General features: G+C 38.2%; 1 protein-coding gene across 1 annotated transcript in view; it reads right to left on the bottom strand.

Annotated features, from left to right (window-relative positions):
- Positions 1 to 26,648, bottom strand: part of rell1 (RELT like 1) — a 37,906-nt gene that overhangs the window by 4,293 nt on the left and 6,965 nt on the right. Inside the window, exons 2-6 of the mRNA XM_039669558.2 lie at positions 23,233 to 23,427; positions 17,650 to 17,724; positions 14,178 to 14,229; positions 7,149 to 7,394; positions 281 to 413 (exon numbers count right to left, since the gene is read on the bottom strand). Coding sequence (XP_039525492.2) covers positions 281 to 413; positions 7,149 to 7,394; positions 14,178 to 14,229; positions 17,650 to 17,724; positions 23,233 to 23,427 — 701 coding nt within the window. The remainder of the gene's footprint in view (positions 1 to 280; positions 414 to 7,148; positions 7,395 to 14,177; positions 14,230 to 17,649; positions 17,725 to 23,232; positions 23,428 to 26,648) is intronic.

Genomic DNA, 26,648 nt, shown 5'->3' on the forward strand with positions numbered 1-26,648 from the left:
ATTGTGGTAGTCTAAGGATGCCATCTGGCAAAGACATGAATACACAAAGCAGCAATATTTACTTTTTTCTTCAATTGCTGTCTAGTCGTTGTGCAAGTAGAATGCGCCGGTTGTCAGTTTAAGTATTTGTCCCGTCTCTACTGTAATTGAATGGCTGGTTAAAAACATTTTACTCCCTTTGCAGACAATTTAATAAATACTTTTTGGTGGACACACGGCCATAGGAATGACAGACCATTCGTGGGCAAAGTATGTTATCTTGTACACTAAAGCCGCTCACCTGTGACTGTGGTCCTGTGCTGTGTTCAGGGGGGTCAGTGGAAGGTGAAGAGGAGACACTACCCTTGGGCTCAGTGATCAGCAACGTCCGTCTTTCGCGGGCCGATTTGGGGTCACACTTTGTCACCCGGAATCTAGAGAAAGCAAGGAAGATGTAATGAAGCAGTGTCCGCACAAAGCCCAGACCTGAATCCCATTTAGTACATTTGAAACAATGACGCAAAAATACTATCATAACGTATCACCGTCATAGAACTAACTATTAAACCCAGAAGCGCTGCGCTTTTACACTAGTGAACTCACTCGAGGACCACACAGAAGGAAAGGAATAGTTGAATAAACTCATGATTGTTTGTTTTTTTGCGCACAAAGTATATTCTCGACGCTAGATAAACTTAAGTTTGAGTCACTTGCACTATTTTACCGATGTCTTGAATGACTTTTCTGGGCGGCAAGTTTCGATCCCTTAGAAGCCAATGCAGGAGTGATCCAGCTCTCAGATTTAAACAAAATATCTTAATTTGTGTTCCGAAAGATGAATAAAAGCCTTACATTAAAGGAACTATCCCTTTAATGAACAGTTGCACACTGCTTTGTAGAGGAATAATCGGAATCAGATTTTTTTTTTTTAAAGTTATGTTTTTATTGTTTCAGAAATCACCCATTTCTGTCAATATAGTTATTGCACAATATAACCTTAAACCCATATGATCATTGATGTGACTTGTTTAAAGGTGCCATCTGGAACTAAAAATCAAAAAATATTCCATATTCCATAACAGATGGGGGCAGTATACCTCCAGAAAATGTGTTGTGCCGCGGTCGCGCACACTCTCACGTCTTCAAACAACACAAGCGAGCGCTTGTGCTCTCTTTCTCCGCATATTATTCAAATCATTTGACACGATAGTAAAAGGTCGGAAGACAGCAGTTTCACGTGGAGCATTTGGAGATTTTTAGAGATCAGAAACTCAACATCTCAACACTAAATGATGAAGACCGACTCATAGACGCCCGTCTCAAAAACAAGCTGGTGCTTTTCGACGATATGGGAAAATAAAAGCCTGCAGGCTATTATTTTAAGTTTACGGTATTCGTTTTGTTCATATTACACATTTATTGTTCGTTTGAATTAATTTGACAGACAGCATTCGCTGATGTTGATCAAGCTAGCACCATTCAAAGCTGCCAACTCTCACGAATTCACCGTGAGACACATGCAATTGACACTTAGCAAGCAGGTTAGTTAAGCTCTCAGATTCTGTCAATTTTATTACGCAATTCAAAGAATAAATACCGTTTTGGCGCTTGTACATGTTACACGACAGATCCCTAGCGCACATGAACCGATCATCTCTACTAGCTAATGGAAAAAGAACACGAACACTGTTGAAAGATACAATATGTTACAACTTACCAAAATGTATTCCTCATGCATAATGTCGACCAATCATTTTTTGAACTCTTCCCTGAACTGAAATGTAGTAGTGGGCTGTATTTCCACACGACTGACATCAGGTTCAAGCACACCATACACACACAAGCTGCGCGAGTTACTCATCTATTGCAGTTTGGCTGGTGGTAATGTTGCCCGCCCGCATACCCGAATGGCCGAAACTGGTATTACAACACCTGCCAAATTTAGCATACTAATTTAGGTTTATATCTCGGCAGCACTAAAACTTGTCAGTTTTTTAATTACATCATTGCACTTATTTCTTCTCATTCTTTTGATGCGTGTAGCTAATTTTTTTGGATATTTTTACCTCAATTATTACATATAGCACCTTTAACATGATCAACCCAGTTATTTTTGTATGATCAACTCTGGAAGTATTCCTTCTTTCAAAAAACTTAATTTTATCCAAGACTGGAGATTGCACAGGAAAGTAAATTGAGTGAGTGAAAGTAATTGGTATTTTTTTTTTTATTTAGCATCTTTACTCTTAATTTGGTGTCGTATCACAGACCTAATTTAAATATTATGCAGGAAACAGAAATCCGATCGGTCATCCAGATACAGAGGCTACTTAATGTGAACAAATGTAAACGCACCATGTCTTGACTGGCTAACGATCTGATCTGCTTGATCGGATCACGGTGATCGCATGTTAATGACAATTGTAAACAGAGCCATATGCAATCTGTTAGCGATCACATCATTTACTATACGACACAAGCTAATTGGCCTTTGTAGATTCTGCAGCATTTCAATAATCCAGTTCAATGTTTGCTGTAAGCTGGTCATCTGAAACCCTGTACGTATGGGATTTACACACAGTATCTCACAAAAGTTAGTATACCCCTCACATTTCAGCCACCATTTTAGTACATCTTCTCAAGGGACAATACTATAGAAATGAAACTTGGATATATTTTAGAGTAGTCAATGTGCTGCTTGGATAGCAGTATATATTTACTGTCCTATGAAAATAACTCAAAATACAGCCATTATTGTCAAAATAGCTGGCAACTAATGTGAATACACTCTAAGTGATAACAGCACAGCAGTATGTTGTTCAACATGGCACCTCATGGCAAAGAACTCTACAAGGATTTGAGAATTAGAATGATTGCTCTCCACAAAGATGGCTTAGGCTATAAGAAGATTGGTACCACCCTGAAACTGAGTTACAGTACAGTGGCCAGGGTCATAGAGGGGTTTTCCAAGACAGCTTCCACTCAAAACAGGGCTCACAAGGGTCAATCAAAGAAGTTGAGTCCTCGTGCTGTGCGTCAGGTGCAGAAGCTGGCTTCAAAAAACAGACGCATGATCATGCCAGCATTGCTTTTGCAGCATCTGAAGAGAAAATGCAAAAGTGGCGTTGCGTTATCACTTTTTATTATGCGTTTAGGCGAGTGTTATGGGTGGGAAATCTGCGTACATATGGTAACGCAAAAGTGTGTGAAATTCGATGTAGTATACACTCCAGGCGGCTAAGTGGAAATGTAAAATACTGCCACACAACACCAACTCTGTGCGCCTGCATACAGCCTTCACTATCTAGCAGACTTTTGCTTTTATTCTCCTTAGACGGGAACGCGACGGTGGATCGTTTTTAAGATTTCCATTCTGTAGGGTGGTTTCACTTTAAGTTTTCAAGCCCCAAAAACGCCGTCACGTGTAAACGAAAGGCACATCTGATAAAATATTTTTATGTTTTCATGTAAACAGGGCCTTAGCGGTTGCATTAGCGGAATATCAGCTCGTCAGTGCTCGGGCCATACGCCGCACATTGCACTGTCGGTTTGCATGGCCGTCGTCCCAGAAGGAAGCCTCTTCTGAAGCTGGCTCACAAAAAAGCCCGCAAACAGTTTGCTGAAAGCAACCTCTCCAAGAGCATGAATTACTGAATCCATGTCCTGTGGTTTGATGAGACTAATATAAACTTGTTTGGCTAAGATGATATCTAGCATGTGTGGCTTGCTGAGGAATCTGAAGGTGATGGAGTGGCCAAGTATGTCTCCAGACCTGAACTGTATTGAGCACCTGTGGGGTGTCCTCAAGCGGAAGGTGGAGAAGCACCATGTGTCTAACATCCAGCAGCTCCGTGATGTCATTATTAACAACCTGTTCAGCTCTGGTGAATGCCATGCCCAGGAGGATTAAGGCCATGTTAGATTACAATGGCTCTCACACAAAATATTGACCTTTGGACACAGTTTTTAAATTCACCTGGGATCTATTCACTTTTGTTGCCAGCTATTTTGACAATAATGGCTGCATTTTGAGTTATTTTCAGAGGTCAGTAAATATATACTGCTATACAAGTTTCATTTCTATAGTATTGTCCCTTGAGAAGATATACTAAAATGTTTGCTGAAATGTGCAGTAGCATTTCATTGCAGGACACGACATCCAGGGGGCGGAGTTGGATCCAGATCAGGGGTGCGTTTCCCGAAAGCATCGTTAGCCAACTATGGTCGCAAGTTGATCGCAATTTCCATTGAACTCTATTGGCAACGACGGAACTTGCGACCATAGTTGGCTAACGATGCTTTCGGGAAACGCACCCCAGGGTAGGTTTACGTAAGGTGGGAGGAGTTGGATCTGGATCCGAATCCTCCCCGTGGATTTCATGTTCTGCAGTGAGGACCATCTCGAAATGTGAGGGGTGTACTCACTTTGTGAGATACTACTGTATGTCTATTTACGCAGCATCGGCTAACAGCAACATGTCTGTGTATCTATTGAAAGGATGAACTTCACACTTGCTCTGCAGCAGCACTTGTAGCAGATCTAGACCACTAAGACCAAATACATTAACATTGATATATCTATTAGCATGCTAAAAACTATTTAGTTGTAACGACTGAAATATTTACTTTATTATATAAAACTAGACATGTATAATAAAAGACCTGTTATTTATTAAAGTAGATATTAGTGTCAATAAAAGTTATTGAATCTGAATTAAGCCGCTGTTCTCCAAGCGCCATGTGTGTGGGTGGAACACGGAGAAGCAAAGTATACTTTAAGCTTCGGGTTCATGTCCAAATAGTAGAAATATGTCAGTTTCTTGCTGAGTATTCACTTAAATACAGTCAGATGTCTTAAATGAACATAAACAGTTGCACAATAAGTTGCATGTGCAGCAGTATAATAAATACGTGTATTAGGTCTTAAAGTGACAGAAGCCCAATAAACCTGCTACCGTCTGTTTCAATTTTAATACAAACATGAAAACAAAAAGATTTAGGGCCAGAAATACAAACCAGGGCAATTTGGAGTGAGAGCGCAACTCTAAAAAAAGCTAAAGTGGAAAGTTTTGCACGTGATCTATTGATGACACGCACATTAAAGGTGCCATCTGTAAAAATTGAGGTTAAAATATCCCAAAAATGAGCTACACACATCAAAAGATTGAGAAGAAATAAGGTTGATGATGTCATTAAAAAACTGACAAGTTATAGTGCTGCCGAGATATTAACCTGAATTAGCATGCTAAATTACTAGCCCCGGTCCGGCAGGTGTCGTAATACCAGTTTCGGCCATGGGAGGCGGTATGCGGGCGGGCAACGTTACCACCAGCCAAACTGCAATAGACGAGTAAGTCGCGCGGCTTGTGTGTACTTGAACCTGATGTCAGTCGTGTGGAAAATACAGCCCACTACTAAATTTCAGTTCAGGCAAGAGTTAAAAAAATGATTGGTCGATATTATGCATGAGGAATACATTTTGGTAAGTTGTAACATACTGTATCTTTCAACAGTGTTCGTGTTCTTTTTCCATTAGCTAGTAGAGATGATCGGTTCACGTGCGCTAGGGATCTGTTGTGTAAAGCGCCAATACTGTATTTATTGTTTGAATTGCGTAATAAAATGAACAGAACCTGAGAGCTGACATCGGTCTCCGTGTCCTTTTCTGTGCATGGCAATATTGATGTGTGGCCTGAGAGTGTGTGAAAAGTGTTGTGAGATTTAGCAGCTCTGAAAGACGCTAGCTTGGTCCACATCAGGGAATGCTGTCTGTCAAATTAATTAAAACTTATGATAAAAATGTAATATGAACAAAACGAATATCATAAAACTATAAATAATAGCCTGGGCTTTAATTTTCCCATATCGTCGAAATGCACCGACTTGTCTATGAGACGGCCTTTATAATTTAGTGTTGAGATGTTGTTCATTCATCTGTAAAAATCTTCAAATGCTCCACGTGAAACTGCGGTCTTCCAACCTTTTACTATCATGTCAATTGATTTGATTAACATCCACGAGAGAGACAGAGCAACACAGCACTCGCCCGTATTGTTTGAAGACATGAGAGTGCGCGTGGCCGTGGAGGTATTTCTGGAGGTATACTGCCCTCATCTGGTATGGAATATGTTGTATGATTTGATTTTAAAACCCAGAGGGCACCTTTAAAGAATAGAGTCAGATCATTTCCATAATGACCAACGCAATCTACCAAGACATGCAAGACGTGTCTTTAGTAAATCCCTACAGTAGTTTAACACCAAAAGAGGGTTTCCGCTGGCACATGCTGTTAGTAAATCTGGTCCTTAGTAGGATTAATCTATATTTAATTCATACAGTGAAGACTACGCAGAAGACTACGTTTTACATCTGATTACTTTCTGATGATAAAGACTGTTCATTTTTTTTTATTCTTCATATTTCACAGAAAAGCTATATTTGTTAAAGCTGCAGTCCGTAGCTTTTTTTTGGGGTTAAACATGATCCAAAATACATATTTGAGAAAATAGATAACCAGCCAAAACTATCTGCTTGCCTTAGCTCGATTCCAAGCGGTTAGCTTGTAATAATGTTTTTAATTTCAGTGGTACTGGTGGATTTCACAGATCCAGAAAAGTTCAAACGACAATCACCAGTGACAACAGATTCACCCGCTGTAAGATACAAAAGACTTCGTTCAGACTTCTGAGTGGTTACAGAATGAAAGAGACTGCAACCGGCCCATGCAAAAACAAGGATACATATCAGTAGGGACATTACATGTAGTCACGCAATGCTTGCTTACGTTGTTAACATTAAAAATTTGAGAACAAAGTATAATATGCACTTTTTTTTTTACAACTCACGTGAAGTTGATAATTCCGCGAATGACTGCAATTGCAGTTTTTGAACAGAGATGGCGACAAAGAGGAAAAACACCAGACTGCAGCTTTAAGCACTAAATTGTTCCTAACCGAATGGAATATGTTGCTTGCTAATAAAAGAGTTGTCAATTCATGACACTTTCTCATCACTTACTTTTGTTTAATACTTAAAATGCATTGTTAAGAATAATAACCCCAGGGGTTATTTCGGTGATCGGTATAGGCCAATACTGTTTCCAGTGATCGGTAATCTACCCCAAAGACCCTGATTGGAGCACCCTCAGTGTTTCTGTATGTAAAACACACCTGCCCACAGACAGCACGGTGACCTCTCCTAAGTGACTGCGTCTCTCCAGTTTCTTGCTGGACGAGCGTCTCATCAGAGGCCATTTTTTCTGGTTGCAGCGGTTGCAGATATTCTTATGTCCTCCCATTCCTCCGATGGTGTGCAGGTGGTTGCAGGTGTGTTTGGCTGTGCTGGGCGGCAACCCTGGCAGAGCAGGGCTCTCTGGGCTGCTGGGTGAATTTGGAGAGGTTGGCGTCGCAGGGCCACTGTAGATAATTGAACAGAAAAAAAAAATATCAGCTGAAATGCATGAAATACCCAAGATGACCAAGTTACAGTTGCCAAAATGTGTTACGTACGTACAACAGAAAACACTATATGTGGCCCATAATGTGCTTGACTTGACCTTCTCCAAGCATACTAATATTTGAAATGTGTATCGTAGCAATAATGCGCACTCACACACACTATTCAAACAAAATAACTATTTATGTTATTGTTTGGACACATGGATAGTCTAGGGTTGACCAAAAAGCTATTCGCTTAGTCCTTGTATCATGAGTAGTATCAGTTTATAGCATCAGTTTACTATCTCAAAAGCTGCATCACAGTTGGTATGATTTGGTTAATTATTAATGTATTTTAAAATTACATTTATTTCTGTGATGGCAAATCTGGATTTGCTTCATTTTTGATCCTTCAGAAATCATTCTAACATGCTTTCATTCTAATATGAATAATGTTCAAAAGAAAAGCATTTCTTTGAAAATCGATTGTAAAAGAAAATGTCATTACTGTCACCTTTGGTGGGTTTAAGGCATCCTACTGAATAGTCTTAATTGCTATTGCTAATATATATATATATATATATATATATATATAAATTGTGGTGGTGTAATTATAATAAATATGATTATGCTGATGAATGCGTTTTGAATCGATTCACCTAAATAGACACTCTTAACAAGGCTGCGTTTACTTGATAAAAAATGCAGTTCAGAGACTTTCAAAAACATTTGTAAAAAGCTGTAGTGTAAAAGTTTAAATAAAACCATATTTAGGTAAATGCTTATTACCATGTACTAACTATTGTTCCTTGTCTTTACTGAATCTGCTTGGCGACAGTGGCTGTTTGATGGAAATGGTGGTTCTTCTAACTCATTTTAGGCATTTAAGACATGTATTGTTGTGATATCATTAATTTCAGATATATACTGTATGCATTGTTCTGAATAGAAGATTACCCTGATTATAAGACGACACCCACTTTATAAAGATATGCTATTTGATTTTTTGAAAATAAATTTAGACAAGACAAGATTTTGGTCCTCAAAAAGCCTTCTTCCAAAAGATATATGTATAAGATAGTTATCCATCTTATTATATAGCCCAGTAATAAGATAGTTTCTGATTAAATAAAACGGTTAAGATTAAAATTTGGACACATGCTGCTGGCCTGAGAATATTCGGTGTCTGTGGTTGCCCAACCACAGTTATGCAGTATAACTGTTACTTTAGACAGGCAGACTCTCTCCCCAGCTGCTTTATCTGTCTTTTCCTCCTCCCTCTATTTATTTTGTCCTTCCACACTGCCAACTAAAAGAGGGAAATGCAGTGGTCTTCTCTTATCTGTCTTCATTACACTGCGGGATGTTGTTCTGCTCTGCGTGCATTCGCGCGCGTGCCTCACTCCAGAGGCAGAGGAAGAGCAGCACAAAGATACTTCAGTTGTCACCTGCAAAAGAGGCTATGAGGAACATAAAAGAGGGAGAGACACACATGCAAACACACACACACTACACTCATATTTTTCACATGTATTTTCGGTGTGTTTGCCAATGGAGAGCCACAACTAAACAGTGCAAGATCAGTTTGATCATTTATAAAGACAAATGGTCCTGTCCCCTTAATGCAGTCATTAGGGAGTCACGGTTGTGCTGGTTGCCATGGTCCCATTAGTCCCTGGTAATTGTTGAAACTACACCATCTACCTGCCAGTGCTTGGGAGTATTTGCGCATAGCAATGTTAGCTTAACTAAAATTTGCAGTAGCTTGACAGGAGGGACGTTACTTTTAAAGAAGTTGAGCGTTTTTAGTAACAAACTATTTTTTTCAATCAAGTAGCCTGTAGTGAAATGAAATGCTACATCACTATAGGGATAGTTCACCCCAAAATAAAAATTCTGTCAGTAATTACTCAGCCTCATGTAGTCCAAACCTGTAAAACTTAAGTTCATCTTCGGAACACAAATTAAGATATTTTGTTTAAATCTGAGAGCTGGATCACTCCTCCATAGGCTTCTAAGGGATTGAAACTTGCTGGCCCAGAAAAGTTATTAAAGACATCGTTAAAATAGTCCAAATGACTACAGTGACTCAATCTTAAGTTTATCAAGCGAGAAGATTACTTTTTGTGCACAAAAAAAATCAACTATTTTTTCCTTCTCTGTGGGCCCCGAGATACTTCACTTAGTGAACTGTGACACCACTACGTGAACTGTAACACTACGCGAACGGTTACACTACTACGTGAACGGTTACACCACTACGCGAACGGTTACACCACTACGCGAACGGTTACACCACTACGCGAACGGTTACACCACTACGCGAACAGTTACACCACTACGCGAACTGTGACACCACTACGCGAACTGTGACACTACTACGCGTAGTGAACTGTAACACTACTACGCGAACTGTAACACTACTATGCGAACGGTTACACTACGTGAACGGTTACACTACTACACAAACGGTTATAATACTATGCGAACTGTTACTACTACGCGAACGGTTACACTACTACGCGAACGGTTACACCACTACGCGAACGGTTACACCACTACGCGAACTGTTACACCACTACGTGAACTGTTACAATACTACGCGTAGTGAACTGTTACACTACTACGCGAACGGTTACACTACTACTACGCGAACTGTTACACCACTACGCGAACGGTTACACCACTACGCGAACGGTTACACCACTACGCGAACAGTTACACCACTATGCGAACTGTTACACCACTACGCGAACTGTGACACTACTACGCGTAGTGAACTGTAACACTACTATGCGAACTGTGACACTACGTGAACGGTTACACTACTACACAAACGGTTATAATCCTATGCGAACTGTTACTACTACGCGAACGGTTACACTACTACGCGAACGGTTACACCACTACGCGAACGGTTACACCACTACGCGAACGGTTACACCACTACGCGAACGGTTACACCACTACGTGAACGGTTACACTACTACGCGAACTGTTACACCACTACGCGAACTGTTACACCACTACGCAAACTGTGACACTACTACGTGTAGTGAACTGTTACACCACTACGCGAACGGTTACTCCACTACGCGAACGGTTACACCACTACGCGAACGGTTACACCACTACGCGAACGGTTACACCACTACGCGAACGGTTACACCACTACGCGAACGGTTACACCACTATGCGAACGGTTACACCACTATGCGAACGGTTACACCACTACGTGAACGGTTACACTACTACGCGAACGGTTACACCACTACGTGAACTGTTACACCACTACGCGAACTGTTACACCACTACGCGAACTGTGACAATACTACGCGTAGTGAACTGTTACACTACTACGCGAACGGTTACACTACTACGCGAACTGTTACACCACTACGCGAACGGTTACACCACTACGCGAACGGTTACACCACTACACGAACTGTGACACTACTATGCGTAGTGAACTGTAACACTACTACGCGAACTGTAACACTACTATGAGAACTGTGACACTACGCGAACGGTTACACTACTACACAAACAGTTATAATACTATGCGAACTGTTACACTACTAGGCGAACGGTTACACCACTACGCGAACGGTTACACCACTACGCGAACGGTTACACCACTACGTGAACGGTTACACCACTACGCGAACTGTGACACTACTACGCGTAGTGAACTGTTACACTACTACGCGAACGGTTACACTACTACGCGAACTGTTACACCACTACGCGAACTATTACACCACTACGCGAACTGTGACACTACTAGGCGAACTGTGACACTACTACGCGAACGGTCCACTATGCGAACTGCGCAATCTCGAGGTCCACAGAAAAGGAAATGAATAGTTGAATGAAGTCGTTATTTTTGTTCGTTGTTTTTGCACACTATAAGTTTTCTCTTCACTTGATAAATTTAAAGCTGCAATCCGCAGTAGGAACAACATGAGGGTGAGAAATTACTAACAAAATTTTCATTTTGGGGTGAACTAACCCATTCTTGCAAAGGATTCACTCTTTTAAGTCTGTTCTTTTCAATGTATGTGACAAATGGTAAGCAGAACAATCCAAATCAGTTTAAGAATAAGTCTGAATCATTCAGCTCGTTTACACGAGCACTGAAATGCTGGGTGTGGTAAAACAGTACAGAGCTATACAATGATATGGTAAAGAAAAATAGCGCTGGTCTGAATGAAGTGAAATATTTACCTAATATCTACTGAGAACAATCCTAGAATATTTAGCTTATAAACAACTACGTACCACAGGTAAAGAAGTTGACGAATACACCATGTTTTTTTGACATGTATACCTTTAACAATGCTGTTAAACTTAATGTACAAAGCAAACAGTTTGCTGAAATATCCACAACATTAACAACACTGAAATAACACACGCTTTATCTTTTGTTACTATAGCACAGTTACAGTATAGGGTTCTCCACACTTTCTAGTAGAATCATTATTAGTCCAATTCATTTTTAATATTAAAACAAAGCGATTCAGCATCATCAAGAACTTAATTTAGCAATGGACAAGCAAAATGTGACCTATCCTTTGTTTTTCTTCCCCTTTAGAAAATAAAAATAATTCTCTGCATTTGGAGGGATTTTTTTTCTATTCTTCTGTGTGGCATAATGTATTTCTCAGCATCTCCATGTGGATCAGAGAGAAATATCCGGAACACGGCACAATGATCCAATAATGCATTTTAAATTTATTCACACGAATTTCATAACAAAAGCAAAATACATCTATGCTTTGTTATTTGTAATTTCATAACTGTTATCAAATAATGTCTCTTTAAGTAGCTTCAGGGTAGTTGGCTACATTTTCTATTAATGTAGCAAACTACTTTAACTACATTTGTCTGTTGTTAAACTACTTTAAATTAGGCAGCTTGTAGCTTCGAAGCGGAAAAACTATCTTTCCAATCTGATGACTACTTATAAGTAACTGTGTATTCTAAAAAAAAAATAAATAAATTGCAAGCAACAAATACTGTAAATTGCAAACTCCACCCATCCACTCATAAGCCACACCCCCAGACTCCTCCCCATTGGAAGCCCTGGCTCTTTCGGATCACCACTCCCAAACACAAACAATGCTTTTAATGAACTGGTTAAACCTATCGAAATGAGGTGCTCTCACTGATCAGGTTACAGCAGTTTTCTTGTGTTAAAAGCTCACTGGAGGGGTAGATTATCAGTGAGGATAAACAAGGACTATCATATAAAATCAGAAGCCTTAAAGTACACATTTACAATAGGACCACTTTTAAAATACTTGGTCTTTAAAAGACCATGGTCTTTTTGAACACTAGTTGAAACCTAAAAGCAACCCGTACATGTATCTCCTTTTTTGTTCCATTGCATAAATGAAATCCCACAGGTTTGGACTGACATGAGAGTGAGTATATGATGACAGATCATTTATTTTTATTTTTTATGAGTGAACGATCCCTTTAATCTAGGGATTGATGTGTAAGACTTTGAATTGCATAAAATAAATTATAACATCTCAGAAAAAAATAAAAATTCACTCATGTAATTTGAAATGTTTGAGGAATATTGTGTAGTATAGCTGAGGTAGGGGGAAAAAAAGTGAAGTGTCACAATTTGTTATCTTTAATCTCATCCAGTGATCAGATTAAAAATGATCTTGATGATAGTAATCATAGTACCAGGTATTGACCTGTCACAGTATATAAACTGATGTCATGATGCTGTTAAAAATAGAGCATGATAAAACTGAATTCTTTTATATACATCAGAGTGGAGACTGCTCCACCCAGACTCATATTTCATGACTCCTCTGTATATGTGATTTTGAAAGATCCTCCCCGGATCTTTTTCTGGCTTGCAGCACTGTCAGTGATTGATGCTTCTTTGCTTCATGGTGATTTTCCCCATAATGTGTCATATGAGACGGGCAGAACCACCTCAACATGAATCGGTCCTGTTTTGCTGCTGCTGTTATTTGAGAAGTGACAGCGCCACCTTTTGGAGGGACACGGTACTGCTTTACAAAACACCTTTTTGAGTTTTGGAAGCTGTGGTTTACTTCTAAAACAAGCATAAATGTTTTGCTAGTGAATCATGTGATCAAGTATGCTACTGTGCATTTAAAAAAAAAATACTCTGAAGACATAATTAAATTACGAGCATAATAAACTGAGTGATACGTTTAAATCAATAATTAAAATGTATTTTATTTGTCCCTCTTTAAACTTCATTATGTCATTTATGTAAAAACTCACTTTATCAAAAAATGTCACACTGTAGCGTGTGTGTGTGTACGCATGCGTGTGTACTTTGTATGTCCCATTATTGTCATATTATGAAAATCGACTAGTGAAGACACTGGTCCATACTAGTTAAAAAGGCTTATAAATCAGCTAAAACATTTTTTTTTATTTAAATCTAGTGCTTTGCACATGTTTCTGTGTGTAGTTTCAGGGGTTGCAATAGGTGATGATATCCTTTATACCACTTTATACCAACTTGATACTGTATGTAAAATCAATGGAAGTCCAAATCAGTGAAACAGACATGCACGTTTTTGTGTTTGTGTGGCAACGAGTATGTAAGCATATGATTTGATTTTGAAACTAATTCAAAATACCATCTGTGCAAATTATGACCAACTAAATTAAACCTCCAGATGTACATAAGATTATATTTCAGAACACCATTACAGGAGACACAAAACAACAAGTATAAGAAAGACATAAAGGAGGACTCACCCCTCTGATTCTATCCTCTCTTGAACCATGGCTTGGAGTGCAGCGGAGTTGGCTGGTGAAAGAGAATGAGGGAGAGTTTATTAAATGACTTCTTAATTTCACACAGGGAAGAGTCTGGAGCCTCAGATGCAGAGCCATTTGCCTGACTGGATTCTTCAGACTAATGAAAGCAGCTGACGGCCTTCTGATGCAATCGCACATAATCGCACTGGACAGGGTAGCTTCGGGCCATCAATACACACATTACAAATATTAGTGTAAATCACATTTCACAGCTGTACAGGACAGGCATCTTATTAAAGCAACAGAGGAAGATAACATGGAGATGCCACACTAAATGTCATTTTCAAAGGGTGGCACTTGAATTGTGCAATAAATCACTGGCAGTGAACGTGCCTTTCATTTCACAAAACTTTCAGTTCCTTAAACAGAAGAGCACCCAACGCGTTCTCATCCTAGGGTGTCATATAGTGACACTTTTGAAATTTCGTCTAAATCCAATGCACATGTCATTATAACACACATAGAGCTTTGTTCGGTTATGGTAGGTTTAGTTCTGGGGTAGTTTTAGGGTTAGACCACTAGGAGGCACCTTTTGGCCCATATATATATATATATATATATATATATCTGCGTCTCATATTGACGCTAAAGGGTGCCACGTGCTAGCCTGGCTGCGCCCTCCTACGCACTTCCGCTCAATTTCAATGTACTAGAGTCTGGTTGAACCAGGCTAGCCACGTGCGTTGGATGTAGGTAAAATGTCAAAAGCGTCAGTATACATGTATGACGCCTTGGGAAGAGAACGGGCTGGCACCTTATCCATTTTAAGAAGTTGACAGCTACATGAATTGTGTTCTTCCACTAGAAAAGATGTTTCTAAAAAAAGATGTTTCTGTGCTGCTACCATGCATTGTGACAAAACAGTGGAGATGGTGAAATATGAAAGATAAACACACAAACAAAAGATATAAGGAGGAGTAAGGTTCATATGTCACACTGAGGGGAATGAAATGCTGGTGATCAAAAGGAATAACCATGAATTTACTACTGATGTTTTTCTAAACATGTCTGAATAGACTAAATAAAGTGGTAAATTATGTTTTTCAGTGCAAACAAAGCACTTGCTTCATACAATAGAGGTTAAACCACTAAAGTCACATGATGATGACTTTAATGATGACTTTCCTATCGTTCTGGACCTTGAATGCGTAAATTGAGGGACAGAAAGCTCTCGGATTTCATCAAAAACATCTTAATTTGTGTTCCGAAGATGGATGAATGAATGTATTATGTGTTTGGATTGACATGAGGGTGAGTAATTAATGACAGGAATAACATTTTTGGGTGAACCAACCCTTTAAAGGAGAACTCCGTCGAACAATGAACCTTTGGTCTAATAAAACATCGGTACATAGTCAACCGTTCTCTGAGTTTTGTTTTCATGATAATCGAATGTAAAGAGTTTTATCTCTAAAAACTGTTTAGCATATAATGCTAGTAATGGGGGCATTGACTAAGTAAAAAGAAGACAGTTCACTTCGTGTATACAGACAGGAGCCATCTTAAAAAAATAGTCTCGATAAGTCGATCCCCGAACGCGGTTTTTACAGTTCAGAAGTTCGCTGAACTTCATGCAGTTCAGATCACTCAGCACGACGTTTGTGGTTTGACTTGTCGTGACTGTTTTCCAAGATGGCTCCTGTCTGTATACGCGAAGTGAACTGTCTTCATAAAATATCTTTTTATTAAACGGTCTGTACACTTACAAAGTTCTCAATGCTTCGTTTTGCATGTATGAATCCTCATTATGTTACTGCGTTAGTGTGGGGCTATTTTGAGCCTTGTTAGTGGTATAAACTAGCGATTTCTTTTTACTTAGTCAATGCCCCCATTACTAGCATTATACGCTAAACAGTTTTTAGAGATACAACTCTTTACATTCGATTATCATGAAAACAAATCTCAGAGAACGGTTGACTATGCACCGATGTTTTATTAGACCAAAGGTTCATTGTTTGCCGGAGTTCTCCTTTAATAGAGAGAGATGCTAAACAGACACCACGTAATTCACACACATAGTCTCTCGCAATAATTCATTCAAATAAATGTAATCTTACACACTACTTTGTCTCTGTGTCTGATTTAATGAGCCGTAACTAACGAAAATAACCAACATTTTAGAGCAAACATCAATAACAGCTTAAGTCACCATATACTGTTATCTATAAGCTAGTGTGCTGCTCCAAAATAATAATAATAAAAAAAATTAATAAAAAATGCGTCCAGAAGATAAAAACAATCAAAATTTAGTCTCTCTTTTGCCAATATGGAGAAATGATTTTGATGACATCACTCTGCACTTCTGCTTCTCATCAGATTATCTGTCCAATCACATGCCCTCTAAAATCTAAAGCGTCCCGCCCCTACACTATAGAGGCTAAAGCTAAAATTGGTCACTTCTTCACACATTTACTATTTTCTATATGGTGAATCGCACATAGTGCACTATATAGGGGATAAGGAATGATTTAGACAGTGTAATTATATGCTTTCCATTGGGGCGAATCAAGTCTGGTTTCACGTTTGTGTGGGCACTGGGCAGGGCACAAAACGTATCGATTCCGAACCATTTTAATTCCGCATAGAATGCAACATTTTAAAGCGACATGGAGGAGAAACGGTCAGCGATTAGGAGGAAACTGCAGCTTTACCTTGCTCAATGGCTCTGTCCGAGCTGTGATATAAACTAAACTCTATCGGCTATTTCAAAGAAGTGAAAGAGCTGTTCGATACGTCCCGCCTTGTCTATCTGTTTCAGTGGAAATTACGACAACACCTTGACTAATGCTGCGCCTTTCAAGGAACTTCAGTGGGCCTTTAATGGAATAGTTCACTTGAAAATGAAAATTGTGTTATTTACTAACCCTCAAGTTTTGTTTTTTTTTTTTCAATCCTGAATGAATTTCTTTCTTCTGCTGAACACAAAGGAAGATATTTTGATGAATTTCGGAAACCAGACAGTTGATGGACCCCATTGACTTCCATAGCAATAAATAAATAAATAAATACTATCGGAATTCAATGGAGTCCATCAACTGTTTGGTTACCAACATTCTTCTTTAAAATATTATATTTATTTCCAGGTTTAAGTAGATTGTGTGAAGTCCGCTGAAGGTATTTGAATCAGCCTGGAGACACACTCATTGGAGCTGATTGGAGAACATGTTGTCTGGTGTGAACTCATGTTGATTCACTGTTCTGAGGTCAGCTGGTTGTTAATGCTTCGTCACAATCAATGCTGCATCACGATCAATGTGACAGACTGGTTACCACATCTCATGTTTCCCTCAGTGAACACAAACCCACAAGGACATGCTATCAGTTCTGAGAGGCCTTGTTTCCTGCACTAATCATTAGCAAGTAGTGTGATGTCTAAACTCAACTTTATCCTCACTTTCATTCACCTTACCTTCATTTTTCATGATGTAGTTAACAATTTGGCCCACTGTGTCAGCATTGGCATCACTGAAGGTGTCATTCAGATCTGAGAGAGAGAGAGAGAGAGAGAGAGAGAGAGAGAGAGAGAGTGTCAACTTGCCTTTGTTGGAAAAAATAATCATGAGAAGATTGTTGATGTTTATTTTTCAAAAAAACACTCAGGTTGTTTAGTGTTAAGCAGAACCAAAGCAGACACGCAACAACTGATTTGACACAAAACCAGAGAAAGTGTGCTGGTTTAACTCAAACCGTCATCACAAACCAACTGTTATTAGTGTTTGTTATTTCATCACATTCAATATGCAGGCGGTATGAAACATTATTTTTGCTGACACAGTAGTACTACAAAGGACTTGCTTATGACAGCAGAAAACACTAACATTTACAAAACTAACTATAAATATGGTCTGTTGACTTCAGTGAAAGGCTTCATAAAGGCATCTGGGGAAGGATGGGAATTTCTGCAAAACTACTGCTCAGGGGTCGCTTACAGAAAAAAAACACACACACACACACACCACCCATGTCCTTCCTGAAGCCATGGACCCCTGCTTGAAAGGACGCACTTCCTGTGTTAGGTCATTTCACAGCTGGGAATCAGACAGAGAAATACATAATTCTGGAGTCATGTAAAGTTTATAACTACTAATCTGCTTTTAATAGTTTTTGATTTGCATGTATTAATCTACAGCTAAATAACATCCATACACAATGCAAAAATACCTATGACATCAGTCCAAGTTTACTAACAACAAAATTACACCCACAATGATCACCCCAAAGCTGCGTTTTAGTTTCTCTCTAATCAGAGCCACAGTTACTGTAAATCCATCCACAAATTAAATCAAATCACTGGGTCCACAGATCCTAATGAGAGCAGAGAAAAAAAAAAGATTCTAGATAAAGCAGAGATTATATTTACACTTGACTCAGTGTTGTTATTGTTAAAAAGGAATCAGGAAAAACGGTTAACAAAAAATAAGGACTCATTAGTCAACATTAGCTAGTACATTACCTAGCTTTCATAAACTATAGCCTAAATGAGCATTAGGCCTATATATTTACGGCATTTATTAATCTTTGTAAACGTTAGTTAATAAAAATGTTAAATGTAAAAATGTACTAATGTTAACATCTTTTTTTTTTAAATGTATTAAATGTTGCAAATAAAAACTAGATTGATAAATGCTATAGATGTGTTTTTTTTCCAATGTTAGTTCATGTTAAATAATGTAGCTAACTAATGTTAAATGAAAAAAAAAAAAAAATATATATATATATATATATATATATATATATATATGTATTCCATTTAACATTAGTTAGCTACATTAAAAAAAATATATATATTATATTATATATTAATACATACATATATATATGTATATATATATATATGCATGTATTAATATATAATATAATATATATATATTTTTTATATACACACACATATATATATATATATTTTTTTTTTTTTTTAATTGAAATGTATATTTCAATTAATAAAAACATTTTCTTAATAGTTTATATATGATAACTATAAGGGGAAAAACAAAGAATGAAAGAGACATTGCCATGGCAAGCTGAAGTTACTGAAATTATAATGAAAATAAAGATAAATCAAAGCTATAAAGAAATAAACAAAAAATGTAAATACAAATTAATGACATATTAATACATTTCATTAATAATACTAAACACTGTCTAGGCAGATTAGTAAGGGAAAAATATCAATCGCATGCTGTGCTCAATCACATGCAAAATATGGGTGGAAAAAAAGATATGAAGACAAACAAAAAGACAAAGAGAGAGAGAGGGGTTGCATCAGGTTGAACAAGTCCACACACTTTTAAGTTTCCATCAGAAAATGCCACGTGAATATTCTTAGAAAAGCATGCAAACCATACATACAAACATTTAAAAATAAATACATTTTAAAAACTATATCAAGAAAATGTGGGCCAGAGTCCGGGAGCTAAAATGCCTGATAGGCTCCACCACAGCAGTGTATACGTAAGCAAACACAGTTTTAAACAACCCAAAAACAGGTTGCAAACAATAAGCTTAAGAAAAGTCAACATGGAGAATGTTCACAATACAATTTGAATTATTGTGGCCAGTCCTGTTCTTTACAAGGCGTGCCAAATTATCTTCCTATACAGATGTTAAAAAAACCTTTGTTTTCTAGTATGTGTGGTGTATCTTTGGGAGGACGACATGCGACATGTACTATATTTAATAATATTGCACACCTCACATTCCTATACAGATGTAAAAAAAAAAAAAAAAAAAAAAAAAAAACAACCTTTGTTCTCTAGCATGTGTGGTGTATCTTTGGGAGAACGACATGCGACATGTACTATAATACTAGTGCACACCTCACACTGCACTTGCCTGCGCTATGAACTTGAATGGTACCTTAAACTGAGCATCTTGTTGTTGAATATATGTGTGGATACTTTTTGAAAAGTGACAAATCTGTCACTTCAAAAAAATTTTTTATATATATATATATATATATATATATATATATATATATATATATATATGAATGAAGTGATCTAATCCATTTCTAGGAACCAGGGGGTTGTTTTACAGAAACTTTCTACTTTAGTCTTAACTTAAGGTATGGTAAGTAAATATAGGATTTTTCAGAAAAATTCATATTACAGAAGCAAATATTAAATTGTTTTAGGCTTCTTATCTTAATATCTTACAAAATCTTATGTCTAGCTAGGAAATCTTAACTCTCTCCATCGAGTTAGACCAAATACGTCCAAGCTGCTGTGAGGTAAACTTAAGATTAAAAAGGAGAAACCACATCGGAATGCTTTTCATTTCTGGGGAGCAAATATTATAGTTTTGATATGCTCAATAGAAAAGGTAAATCTCTTCTATTCGATAAGTCTTTACCTTCGCTCACTCACGAAGACAAAGACAGGGCAAGAGTTGCCAAAAATGTATTTGCACCTGCGGTATCTGGAGTTTACAGTACTGTATCTGTTCTGTGACGACTCATAATGGCTGCCGTAATGTTGGTCGCAGTTTGTGTTCTAACTACAATATTGCAAGTTGTGGGAGTAATTATTTACAAGTATTTTGTCAAAGCACAGCACATTATCTAGATCTTCCAAAAGTCTCTCCACCATCAAACCTCCCTACTCTTAATAAAGTTAATAAATGTAACGTCATTCTTGAACAAAGGTATCGTGAATTTTACTATTGGCTTTCAAAAAGGTTTTAAGTTAGGAGCGGTTATACTAAATTTAAAAAAGGTTGGGTTTTTTTGTTGAGTTAGGATGCTTCTGTAAAACCCTTTTCCTATCTGTATTTAAAAAAAAAGATAATGCACTTAGGAAATGTTATTCTGTAATAGCTTTTGTCCTAAATGTGGTCCTAACAGAAATTGCCATGGTTACCAAACAGATAAAAAGTTATGATCTTTCTGTAATAATACACCCCCAGTATATTAGAGACATGAGATGGACTAAGCCAGTAAGTAACAAGCAAACAAAAGTTGCGATCACACAGAATGGTTTATTTTAGGCTGCATAAACTAGGTCAGTCGGAACTGGGAACACTTCCTATAACACGCGATGTACTCTTTCATCCTAAGAAGAATGGCATCTGCGGTAGTATTAGTCTCTCTGTTTTTTTCCAATGTGTACTGTAATCAGCCGAATCCGGGCCATATCCAGATCAGATGGTGGACCTGCACCTAGACACGACCACAACGCATGATGTAGTCAGCCAGATCCGGGCCATATCCAGATCAGTTGGAGGACCAGCACCTAGACACGACCTCAACACATCCCTGAAGGGTCAGCAGAGATTGTGTCAACTAGACTGTCCCCTGTGAAGGCCTCATCGACACGACAGCCATCGGCACTGACCCTCAACAAACCCGTCCCCATACCGGCGTGACTCCGAACTGGATAAATATTCTGAATGTTCCGAATCCGATCTGACTGTTCTGACCTATAATTCTGCCTGATTTATAATCATACACTGTTTGTTCGATGTTAAGAGGAGAATTGGCCCCACGACTGAGCCTGGTTTCTCCATTCGGTCACCTGTTGGAGTTTTCGTTCCTTGCCACCTTTTTAGCTTGCTTAGTTGGGGACACTTAATAGGCAACAATTTTATTGAATCTGTCTGTATTGATACCAATTATATGAGAACTGAACTGAGCTGGACGATGACATCACTGTTTTCTCAAGAGCAACTATATATATATATATATATATATATATATATATATTAACTAAACTTTAATATCTTGTTTACAACAAAAATTAACCATCACTGAACTTAAGCTCGACTATGACACCATATTTTTCTTGGTCTGCTGTACACAAACAAAACTTTGTTGCAGTATTTTCCTGTTATCACTGTAAAGCTGCTTTGAAACAATCTGTATTGTAAAAAGCGCTACATATATAAAGGTGACTTGAAAACACCTTAACCATACAGCACAGTAATGTCCTTCCGATATGCATCCTTGTTTTCGCATGGGTCCGGTTGCATTCTCTTTTTTCTGTAGCCACTGCGATGTCCGAACAAAGTCTTTTGCATTTAACAGTGGGTGAATCTGTTGTGACTGGTGATTGTCGTTTTAACATTTCTGGATCCGCCATCAAATTAATAAGCTTAATTATATCAAGTGATGCAAGAAAAGGCTATAAATCTCCACCTCCAACATCCTCACACGCAATATAAGCCATGGACTGCAGCTTTTAGAAAATGAAAGTGAATCTAGTTCGTGCAGCACTAATCACAATACATATTGTTTCATAGCAGCTTTAGAAAATAAAGACTAAATGCCATCTGTAAGACAACTGTGGCTTGTGGCAAGCAAAACCTCCCTAAGATGAGGAAGAAACATGATGGAGCGGGGTATTGGCTGTTCTCCAATCTAAAATTGACGGTACTAAAACTGATTACTTTGAATACTTTCAAAGACCTGTCAAAATAACGAGAAGATGAATAATTTTTTATGAGATAAAATAAGATGAGAGTGAGTGTGTTAAAAGAGGTTTTAAAAGAAGGGGCTAGTTTTTCTTTTTCATATTTCTTCACCTCTCTTCCAAAGCAAAGAAAAAACTCATTTGCTTTCAAGTGGGCTGAATATAAACCTTAGCTTAAGTCCGCCATCCCACAAGCACTTGAAACACCATGGAATGAGATCCACTTAAAACGGTCCTTCAACTGATTGCGAAGAGGTAAGTAGTTTAAAAATATTTACTTCTTCAGTCTTAATTTTCACTTCAATCTACTGCTTATACACCACACAGCTTTCCAATCATTTCAATAAACAAACCATCTGACATCAGCAAGCAACGAGGAGCCAATATAAATAGCTGCTCCTCCAATGTTCAGTATAAGAACTCTAATTTCACAAACTCATCCTTCTTGCGATTTCACTGGCCATAACAAACATCAACTGAATGATGAGGTGCCATTTATTTTGGAGGAAGTTTGACCATCTTCAGCCATTTTAAGAAACATGGTCAATTCATGCACAATATTAACCAAATTTCAACAAAACAATCACCTCCTTTTTCTGGATCTTCATCCTCTTCAACCTCCTCTTTCTTCACTTCTTCATCATCTTCTGACTCAGTTGTACAGCGGTAGCCCTTCCTCTTCAGGATGTGGCAGATGAGGACTCCGAGAAGTCCCATCAGAAAGAAGAAAGGCACCAGAGCAAAGGCAATATACTCTGGGTTACCCGAGTCCTTATTGCCAGCTGAAGAGAGGAGACAATCAATTAATAAAAAAAGTTTGGTAATGCTAATTTTGGTAATATATATATATATATATATATATATATTTATTAGGGCTGTTGTTTTAACGTGTTCATTTAATTAATTAAGGCAAAAAATAATGTGTTACAATTTTTAACACAACCTCCCTCGACCTACGCAAGTCATCTAACAATTCATACAGTTGATTGGTGATGAACATGAACCAGGGCAACAAACTTACTGCGTAATGGAGCCTGTATAGAATGCAGTTAAAATGGCCCTAAAATTCAAGATATCAGGGAAAATAATATAAGTTTTTGTATAAGTTTAGTTGGGGAGACTTAATAGGGGACACCTGTTTAAGTTTTTATGTATATCATTACATAGTTAAGCAATGTCACACAAGATTAGTTCTTATTAAATTCCTATACTTATATTGTTATATTTTAGACATAACTACTAATTTTTTCCAACAAAATTATTACCTATAAAGAGCATACAGAGCAGAATTGCTGTATGTCTCTGAAAAACACGCAATGCTGTTTAATTTCTATTAAACCAAATGCCAGTTGTGTCTTCAGTGAGTTTAAAACTATCGACATCGGAAGACAGCCTTATGTATACCGGGCCGGCAAAGTTAATTTAATTTTTCAATATTATTAAAAAACCCATTAAAGGTGGTTCACCCCAAAAAAGTCAAATGCATTATACATAAACCAAAAGGTCTATATGGAACAAACTGACAGAGATTCGATGGATTTTATAGTTTGAGCCATTATATCACCCCACTAAAACAGTTTTTCGGGCTTTGTGTACATATCTTCATTTTTATACATAGTTCCCACAGGCAAATTAATGTCACGTGACCTCCCCATACGCCATCTTTGAGGGCATAAGCTACTGTGTTTACTATAGGTGTTTACAAAGTTTTATCAGAGAATGTCGTTTTACAAAACTGATCTCATGAAATTGCGTGTACGACACGCCAATTCGTATTTCCATTTTTGGCGTTCTATCAACAAGCATAATCGCTTTTCAGCGTGTTTATGAACGCCGTTGACTTAACGTTACATTACTGTATATATAAATATATGACCCTACCTCAACCCCGTCCCTAAACGTAACCGTCACTGGGGTTTATGGCATTTATGAGTGTTCCCCTACCATGCTCTGAAAAAAAAAGATAATGTAGATCTACATTTTGCTTAATTTCGCTCTGACATTTAACAGCGTGTACATACACGCGGAATCACTCGGACATTAATGACGTAGACATTAGGGATGCAACGGTACACGGTAAAATCCCGGACCGTTCGGTCAGCCCTGCACGGGACAATCTACCCTCGTGTCCCGCGGGACTTCGGTTTTCGTGCTGATCCTTTTACCATATTTTCCGCACTATAAGGCCCACTTAAAAGCCTCAAAAAACGACAGTGTGCCTTATAATCCGGATCGCCTTGTATATGGACCAATTACTTAACAACGCTCCGCGTTATTAAATTCGCCCGCGAACTCGCGCTCGTGTCCAGCATATGCCCGCTTTGTCGCACGGCGCAGCTCGCACGTCACATATGTTCATAAAACGCTCCCCGTTCACAGTACCGGGTCGTCTCATTCAAAACAGCCAGCCGTTGCTGCAGCGAGCCGCCGCACATTGAATACTCATATGAGTCAGGCTGCAAATGTATTAAGTTGTGCCCACCCCAGCTCGCTCACGCTTACTAAATAAACGCCTCACCTCCGGCTCCGCGCACTCGGTACATTCCCAGCACATCTAGTGGATGCATAACGCAAACCCAGTCAAACGTTTGACTGCAGTATCTTTTTGCACAAGAATCTCTCAATAGTGGATGAGTAAATAACATTGCACTTTGTATCCTGAATTAAGTTTTTTTATTATATTATTTTGCTCTGCTCTTTTTATTCAAACCACAAGCTAATTTGTGTTTGTTAAAGGTAAAAGTGCACTTTTTCTTTCATATTGATCACTTTATATACCAGTTATCAAGGTTTGGAATTGGGATCCACTTGAATATTCTAAAGTGTGTTTGTTTACATTTTGTATTTCATAAGTGGTAGTTGAAGAGGTTGTATTACTTAGTTCTGTTCAGTACAGACTAGAGTGTTAATTTATTCCATACACATTGATGTTCTTCCTACTGTGACATTCTGTTTATGCTCATAAGAAAAATAAAACATATTTTTGGGATGAAATAGCAGTCTCTTTCTGCACAAAACATGTACCGAAACCGAACCGAGACCGTGGCCCAAAAACCGAGGTACGGACCGTACCGTGGGCTATCTGTACCGTTGCACCCCTAGTAGACATACACGCATACATGCGGATACACACGGATAGCTCAAAATGTGTATAGATAACACGCCACTTGACTTGACTATGTTTACGCAAAAGTCATGATGTCATGTTGTAAAACAAGACAGAGAGAGGTACAATGTAAATATTTCATTCATAAATGGTGTGGATCCATATGCATGCACTACGAAGGAAGCGCTAAGCACTGATTATAAAGCTTTGCCTCAGATACAGTATTTTCATGTGTACCTTTATCTGGTATTGGCTGGGAGTTTTTCCACATGTGAACAATTCCGAGCCTGGAAATCACTGGAGGCGTAGAATCAGATTGCTGAGGGTTGGTTTGGTGACGTTTGCTCATTTTGCATCATTTTGTTCATACAGGATATTATTCAAACTGTAAAGTGTTAACTTAGATTTGTTTACACTCGCAATAAAAGACAACATTGTGCTTTTCACACGCAAATTCAAATTCTTTTCACACGCAAATTCTTGCGTGTTTTGAGTGACTTTCTTTCCTATTTATCCTCGCCAGCCATAACCTCCGTCGTTGTTCTGACAAATGCTTAGTCTTCTCACATTCATGGAGTCTAATGACGGGTATACTGTAAAATCCATATTTAACTGAACCTCCGGCACGATTTTAACATTCATTGACCCAGCAGGAGATGACCATTTTCACTTTTTAGCATGAAACTCATTTCACTTCGTTTAACTCGTATTGCTTCTTCTAATGTTCTGCCCTCAGCAATAGCGCCGGGTCGGCAAATGCCCGTATGTTGTGACGTCATGTGGGAACTATGTATATACTAATGTGCCCCTTAAAGTTGTTCGCTGGGAAAATGAAAAAAAAAAAATTATAATAATTACTCATCTTGCACTAAAGGGTGTATACAAATTTGTGTCCAA

The sequence above is a fragment of the Pimephales promelas genome, chromosome 1 (genome assembly GCF_988280905.1).
Source record: "Pimephales promelas chromosome 1, fPimPro1.hap1.1, whole genome shotgun sequence".
Classification (NCBI taxonomy): Eukaryota; Metazoa; Chordata; class Actinopteri; order Cypriniformes; family Leuciscidae; genus Pimephales; species Pimephales promelas.